The 8,548-nt window shown below is 39.3% G+C and overlaps 1 protein-coding gene across 1 annotated transcript; it reads left to right on the forward strand.

The window, feature by feature from the left end:
- Positions 1-6,764: 6,764 nt before the first annotated feature.
- On the forward strand, positions 6,765-7,853 carry Bka (FCF1 rRNA-processing protein Bka). The gene is made up of 2 exons (XM_067769989.1): positions 6,765-6,881; positions 6,946-7,853. Exons 1-2 carry the CDS (start codon positions 6,879-6,881, stop codon positions 7,543-7,545), a joined length of 603 nt encoding a protein of 200 aa, XP_067626090.1. The 5' UTR covers positions 6,765-6,878; the 3' UTR covers positions 7,546-7,853.
- The last annotated feature ends 695 nt before the right edge of the window (positions 7,854-8,548 follow it).

Consider the following 8,548-nt stretch of genomic DNA (forward strand, 5'->3'; position numbering starts at 1 on the left):
AGTATCCAGAACGAAGTTGAGCAAGAGTGACACGCGTTTCCCTGGGGAGTATGCGTTCCTCTTCCGCAAGTTTTGGATAATTTTCGTTAAGTGCCGTATTTCCTCAAAATGCTTACGGAGATGACTCCTTAAGCCCCTAGGCGGTGCTGGTTCATCAATCAGATGTCTGTTGGGATGCCCAGTTTTCTGGGTATTCAACAGGAACTGTTTGGTCAGCATCTCATTTCTCTCCCTGATGGGGAGTATTCTCGCCTCATTATGCAGATGGTGTTCTGGGGACATAAGAAGACAGCCCGTGGCGATTCTGAGAGCAGTATTTTGGCAGGCCTGTCGTTTCTTCCAGTGGGTGATCTTTAGGCTTGGCGACCATATGGGTAACGCGTAGCACGTAATCGGCTGGCTAATTGCTTTGTATGTAGTCATGAGCGTTTCTTTATCTTTTCCCCAAGTACTGCCAGCGAGGGATTTGAGGATTTTGTTACGGCTTTGAATTCTCGGAACAATTGCGGCTGCGTGCTCACCAAAATGTAGATCCTGATCAAACGTCACATCCAGGATTTTGGGGTGTAGTACAGTCGGTAGCGTAGTGCCATCGACGTGGATGTTCAAAATGGTCGACATTTGGGACGTCCATGTTGTAAATAAGCTCGCGGAGGAGTCGGTCTGTGATAATGCCAGGTTTCGCGAGGCGAAAAAACTGGATAGATCAGGGAGGCAGCCGTTAATTCTGTTGCAAAGCTCATCGATCTGTGGGCCCGGGCCTGTGGTCATTATTGTGCAGTCATCGGCGTAAGAAACGATAGTAACTTCTTCTGGTGGCGAAGGTAGTTTTGATATGTAGTTAAACAAAAGTGGGGATAGGACATCACCCTGTGGCACCCCTTGTTTAATTCTCCTTGGTTTTGATGTTTCGTTTCTATATTGCACCGATACCTGCCGACCACCCAGATAATTTGCGGTCCACCTTTTAAGACATGGGGAAGGGTAGACCCTTCCAGGTCCTGCAGTAACGAGCCATGGTTGACCGTATCAAAAGCTTTTGATAGGTATAGCGCTACGAGTATTGTTCTATGGTGGGGGTATTGATTTAAACCGCAATTTATCTGGGTGCTAATGGCATTCAGCGCGGTGGTAGTGCTATGGAGTTTTCTGAAGCCATGCTGATGAGGGGCTAGCTGCAAATTTACTTGGAAATAAGGGAGCAGAATGGCTTTAAGCGTCTTTGCCACTGGCGATAGGAGAGATATCGGACGATACGACTCACCTATGTTAGCTGGTTTCCCAGGCTTTAGTAGCGGGACCACCTTGGCCATTTTCCATTTCTCAGGTATGACAAAGGTGGAAAGAGACAGATTGAAGACATGTGCTAAATATTTGAACCCCTCTTTCCCTAGGTTTTTAAGCATCGGCATGGCTATGCCGTCTGGGCCCACTGCTTTGGATGGTTTAGCACGACCAATGGCGTCCTTAACCTCTTTAGCGGTGATGGTGATTGGTGACGCGCTGAATTTGTGTTTATGTGCGCGTCTATTGGCTCTCCGTCTATCTTTGTCGACCGTAGGATGCATTATATATTGTCGGCAGAAAGCGCTCGCGCATTTTTTCGCGTCCGACAGCACTTTGTCGCCAAAAGCGATGGAAACTTTGTCTTTGTGCTTAGTCGGATTCGATAAGGACTTTACGGTGGACCAAAGTTTACCCACACCGGTAGAGAGGTTACAACCTCTTAGGTGCTCCTCCCATTTCGCCCGCTTGTGTTCATCTACAAGCAATTTGATGCGTTGGTTTATATCCCTTATTTGGGGGTCGCCTGGGTCAAGCTGTCTTATAAGGTCACGTTCTCTCACTAAGTTTGCGGCCTCCGCCGGGAAGTGGGGCCGGATTTCGGGAATTCTCCCGGCGGGAAAGAAATGTGCCGAGGCGGATTTAATGACCTTACGGAAGGCACGCTCCCCTTGGCGGGCATCAGTCGGGATAGGGAGGCAGCTAGGCGGCTGTCTGTAAAGGATTTATATTCTTCCCACTTTCCTTTTTTTAAGTTTATGAAAGTGCGTTTTTCAGTGACGATGAAGTAGGCGTTACGCTCAAGCGAAATAAGTATGGGCAGGTGGTCGGATGCCAATGTTACCATCGGCTGCCAGTTGACGCAGTTTACGATTTCTGCACTCACGATTGAGATATCTGGCGAGCTGTGACAGCTTCCTACCATACGTGTGGGGGCGTCTCCGTTTATTGTGCAGAACGTCGTTTCTTCTATTTGATCCGCCAACATCTCACCCCTACTGTCCGCCCGCAAGTTTGAATGCCGTAGATCATGATGGGCATTGTAATCGCCTAAGATAATGCGATTGTTGCCAGTGAGTAAGGCCCTGATATTAGGGCGGTATACACTGGGGCAACAGGTGGCAGGAGGGATGTAGATGTTGATGATTTCTAGGTTTGCATCGCCTAACCGGACAGATAGGCCTTGACGTTCTAAGACATTGTCCCTGCGGTCGATGCCAGGATCAAATATACAATATTGCACAGAGTGGTGTATGATAAACGCGAGACCGCCTCATTCTCAGTAAATGTATGAAGTGTAGTCGACGTTAATGAGTACTTCATAACTTTTACCCAAAGTGAATAAACATTGAATTTTGAATATGAATATCGATGATGACAGAGGTGAAATATATAGATTTTTCATAGATTTTTCTAAAAAATTATATTTCAAAAAATATTGAACAGATATAGACTTCCTTATATCAAAATTATTGGCATCGAAAAAAGTTTTGATTGAGCCATGTCCGTCCGTCAGCTAACAAGATTACTTGAACCATGGGACTGATATTAAAAATTAAAGCTCATTCACAATAAATTGATATAACATTCGTGAAAAAACTAAAAAAGAAAAGTATTGATACTATCGGAAAGTATCGGTATTAAAAAGTGAGTAAACATTAGGGGGACTCATGTCACCGTATAAATGCTTTATAAAGTGTGTAAACGTATACATTTATCTAGTGCGTAAACGAGCTGTCAAATTTTGTATGAAAAATCATTTACACAATTTGTATAAATTTACGTGCACATTTCATTGTGTAAACGCGGTAAACTCAAAGGAATGCAACCTTGCAGACATTACAGCAGGCATTTTGATCAGAAATCTCCAACATCAGCAAGTAAAGACGTTTTAGTTTTTATTTTTCACTTAATCTTGTAATTTTTTTAATTTGTATAACAATCAAAAAAAAATTTTTTTGGCAATAATACAGCTGATAAACAATCAAGTTTATCAAGAGTATTACTAGGTGCGTTCATATAACAGCGTGTGTAAATGGATATAATTTTACACCTTATAAGTTTATATGCTTTCATGAGTCCCCCTATTGAATTTTGGAAATGAATATCGGGGATGACAGAGGGCACAAATCACTAACCAAGATTGCGCATTCACGAGTTCAAAATTGCTTCGTTCTGCGCATCTACGTCACAGTTAACCCTTGAGCGAATGAGAAAAAGAGCGAGAAAAAAAGCTTAAAGGAAAAGGGTCTTTACATACGTCATAAAAAGCAGCTGATATAATATTTACATGCGCATTGCCTAATCTTCTTGTGTGATTTGTGACAGAGGGGGTACAGTTGAATTATATAGATTTTTCAAAAAAATTATATTTCAAAAAATATTAAACAGATTTTCAAGGTTAAAGCGGAGATGGATATAAACGTAATTACATCAAAATTATTAGCATCGAAAAAGTTTTGATTGAGCCATGTCCGTCCGTACGCTAACAAGATTACTTGCGTAAATAGATATCTTTGCGAAATTTGGATACGTTGAGGTATGAAAAAAAATTTAAGAAGTCGTTTTCCTTAAAATTTGAGGACTATTGTTTTATTTGACAGCTGACTCAACTCACCGTTCATGAAACAAAATTTCTATAACTCAATTGGCGGAAAATTTTGTTCGCTGAAAAGGTCCTATAACAAAATTTCCATCGCACAACTGACGGCGACATATTTAAAGGGCTTATCAAAGTTGGCATAGTCATAACCATATTTTTACATATTCATATCAATTGGCATCAGTTATTGGTGCCTCAACCTAAAAATCGTAAAATTTTCAAATGAAGAAAACACAAAGTATTACAAATATATTCCACAAACAATAGGTATCTCACTCAAAACATATCCCAAAGAATAAATAAAGTATTCAAAGAGGTAATTAATTCACCAACTCAAATATTTTTAGGTTATGGATACGGCGTAAAACCAAAAACTAACTGGTTGGCTATGGTATGTTTATGGCTAGGGCGTTGTGGTATGGCGCTATTGACCAATTACATTGATTTCCATAAGGTTGGTTGGATAAGTTGTTTTATATGGATATGAATACGTCAACTTTGCTAGGGCTTTAAAACTTGTGCACTTTTTAATTGTGAAAACGTTACCAACGAGTGGGAAAAATAAGTTCACTTGCAAAGTGTGAAAGCACTCATAGCCAAATCATATGTCGAATTACTTTCATGCCCCTATTACGGTTTACAACTCAACTTAGTTGGGTTAAATAACAGCTGATCAATTTGTGGCGGAAATTTAAGCATTTGCAAAAGTGACTTTGTTTTTAAAAGCAAAACGGATATTATATGAAATTTGTATTTTTTTATTTTTAGTGATTGGCATGTAGCGAATACGGAAAACATTCGCGTGACCATTCCAATCCCTTGGAACTACCGAGCACCAAATAAGAAAATGTTTAAGTGACAAATGATGAGCTTCAAATGAAGTTATTTTGCAGATTTCAAAGGAAGCATTTTGCTCGTTACTAAACACAATTAACGACCATTTCCGCAAACACGTTCGAGGGAAGGCTTTACCCCAATTTTAAAATTAATGGCCACACTCCGATTCCTTGCTGACGGCAGCTATCAAAAATGCTGTGGAAATGATTTTGTGGTTGGGCTGGTATAGAATAATATTGAGGAGCATATTTGTGCGAAGTGGATTAAAACCCAAACAGCAAAAATTCTATTTTACTCTAAAGTAGGATTCCCAGGAGTAGTGGATAGTATCGATGGCACTCACGTTCGCATAATTTCTCCTACTTTGGCTGTATCCGAACTGCGCCTTGCCTCGCCCAACTTCGAGATGTCGCTCCAGAAAGCCAAAAAGATGTTCAATGTAATCTTTTGTTGAAAACTTGTTTTTTCTATAAATGTGTACAAAATTGCTGATTATAAAGATTGTTTAAATTAATTTAAAAAAAGGTTAAATTATTCGCTTTCCATTTTTTTTTTTTGTAATTTTTTTCCGGCAACGTTTTACAAGGAGGTACGTCATGTAGTTTTTTTTTTTTAAGTATCAAAGGGTGTATCAAAAGACAGGTTTCGACACCCGTTTTAAGAATCCGAAAGCGGAAATTAAATATTTTGCGCATAATCATAGTCAAAATAAAATAGATTTTAAATTTAGATGCAGCTTTTTGATATAATTTTCTATGAGCCAGCTGTCAAAAAAATAAACAAAGCTTTCAGAAAAGCTGAAACTAAATTTAAAACGTATTTTATTTTGACTATGATTATGCGCCTTTATTTCTATCGAAAGATATTTACAAAAACCCATAAAATGGCCCCGAGAGGGTCCGAAATATGAGGCTCGTTCCACTTTTCTGCGTTAGCGGCCTCCCTGATTGGGTCCAACACCCTTTTGCATTGTTGTGTACAAAAAATCTGGCAAAATCCAACAACCACATGAGAATTTGAAACAAAATGATATGGCAGAAATGAAATTTTTAATTTTTGCTTTCGGATTCTAAAAACGGACGTTGAAACGTGTCTTTTCATACCAACTTTGAAAATTTTTGTTAAAAATTAGGTGGTGAACCGTCTTGTAAAACATTATCTTTTCTCCAAACAACTGAAAAATTGTGTGAGACAACTGCTGGTAACCAGTTGTCAAATTTTGATGTCTTTAACAACTACACCAACACAATGTTGTAAACAGTAATGCCGCAAATAGTTGTAAGACTAGACAACTTTAACCCACATTTTTTTTTTGACGTGTTGAGTTGTAAGCCGTAATACCAAATTCCAAATTTCAACTCAAAAATAGTTGAGTTATAAACGGTAATAGGGGCATTACACTTTACAAGTAAAAAAATAAATGTAAGGCGCGATAACCTCCGAAGAGATCTAAGGCCGAGCTTCTCTTCCAATTTGCGTCGTGCTCCTCTTGATTTTTCCCTACAAATTGGCCGGACGGGACCTACATGTTTTATGCCGACTCCGAACGGCATCTGCAAGGCAGATGAGTTTTCACTGAAAGCTTTTCATGGCAGAAATACAATCGGAGCGCTTGCCAGACACTGCCGAGGGGCGACCCCGCTTAGAAAAATTTTCTTCTAATTGAAAAATCTTATTTCTAAAATTCTGATGTTGCTTTGCCCGGGAGTTGAACCCAGGGCATACGGTGTGATAGGCGGAGCACGCTACCATCACACCACGGTGGCCGCCAGTAGCAAAAGGTTAATTTACCGGAGCATACCGGATATGTATCCGGCAAAGGACCATCACATCGATAACACTCCCCAAAGCCTTCGGGGAGCAACCTTATCGCTACAACAACAACAAAAACATGGCTACTTTTGTATGTCAGATGGCGCTAGTGTCGGTCAATATGCTGAACTCCATAAAAATATATGCGTTCTGCTCATAATGATCAGATTCTGATAAACGCAAATGAAGGGGCATGACACGACCATTATTGACATTTTACTAAAATTTCGTGCTTTTGAGCATGCTGGCAGCATAGTGAAATGTAAACAAAACACATATGATTTTTGATGTTAGTTTTATTTCCACCACACGTGCGCTCTATTTAGTGCAATAATAATAAAAAATGGTAAAACAAATCTAATTCAAGTAGTTTCAAATGGTTATTAAATTCAAAATCTTACCATTTTCAGGGCAAACAAAAGAAAACAGCCAAAATACAAAAACAACGCTTGGCAAGCCTTAAACGTTTAATGAAACCCACCGATGGACGCATCAAAGAGGAAGAACGGAAAAAACGTAAAAAACCTGAAGATCCATATGCACTGAAGGTGCATAACGTCCAACAACAGAGTTCAGCATTATTCTTTCAATACAACACCCAACTTGGACCACCATATCACATTATACTCGATACGAATTTTATCAATTTTAGCATCAAAAACAAAGTGGATATCATACAAGGGATGATGGATTGTTTATATGCCAAATGTATACCATATATTTCGGATTGTGTACGTGCTGAATTGGAAAAACTAGGTAATCGTTATAAAATGGCGCTGCGTATTATTTCTGATCCACGTTTCGAGCGTTTACCATGCTTGCATAAAGGTACTTATGCTGATGATTGTGTGGTGGAACGAGTACGTCAGCACAAATGCTATATTGTGGCAACCAATGATAAGGATTTAAAGAATCGCGTACGCAAAATACCGGGCGTACCAATTATGTATGTAGCAGCTCATAAATATGCTATTGAGCGTATGCCGGAAGCCTATGGAGTGAAAGCGTAATATAAAAATTTTACATTTAAATGAATGATGCATACCCAGCAAATAGTCACCAAGTAGATGTCTCACCTTGAAGTCTTTGTTGGGCATACATTTGGCTAACCATTCGCCAAACGGTTCTCCCTTTAACTAGCAAAAGGAGAAACTGATGGACGTCAGGCACAAGAAACAAATCGCGAATTGACCGGTTTGCCGAATTCGACGCCATATTTTAATGATACTTAGTACTAAGTTACTATTTTTAATTGCTAAATTATAAGTAAAATTTGTACTTTATTAGCCAGAAATACTTGAATAAGACAAAAAAAAAAAACAGCAAAATATTTTATTATCCATGTTTAGTTTTAGGTACTAGAGCATTTGAAAATACCAACGCATGCGAAAATACCAAAGCTGTATTGCAGTGCGAATTTTAAATTAATATTTCAAGTTCTTTAAGAATGACTAGTACAGTTCAAAATTTAATGACGGCAATGAATGAAATGAAATGCCGTTGGGCGAAAACTCAAAGTATATTGTATGTAAACCAGACATGCTTGTCTGGTTTAACTAAACAGCCGGGATGTTTTCACAAAAGGATCACCAAGTTGTAAACACAACAAAACCGCTTTTGATATAAAAACCTAACTACTAATTTATATTAAGTGATTCGGTGCGTACATGATATATATCTGGATTACACTCCCCTGGACTCTGAGAGGGTTAGGCTGAGATACTCCGGTGGGGGAAGCTCACTTGAGTAGCATGAAGGTCTGGTCACATTCTACATACGATCACGGTGACGATAACTCTCTAGAGACCGAATTCCGCGCTGCCTACAGCCCTTCACATCCATAAATTATTATACATAGTACTAAAATAGGTTGATGCAAAAACAAGTGAAGCTAAGCATTTCCAAATCTTTCTCGATCGCTTTACAGTGCTTTAATAGCCGCTAGGGTATCCCAGCTTATGTTTAGTTCTCTAACAGTAGTAGCACGGGATAGCATAATTTCCACTTCATGCT

This window comes from Eurosta solidaginis, chromosome 2 (assembly GCF_040869045.1).
Source record: "Eurosta solidaginis isolate ZX-2024a chromosome 2, ASM4086904v1, whole genome shotgun sequence".
Taxonomy (NCBI): Eukaryota; Metazoa; Arthropoda; class Insecta; order Diptera; family Tephritidae; genus Eurosta; species Eurosta solidaginis.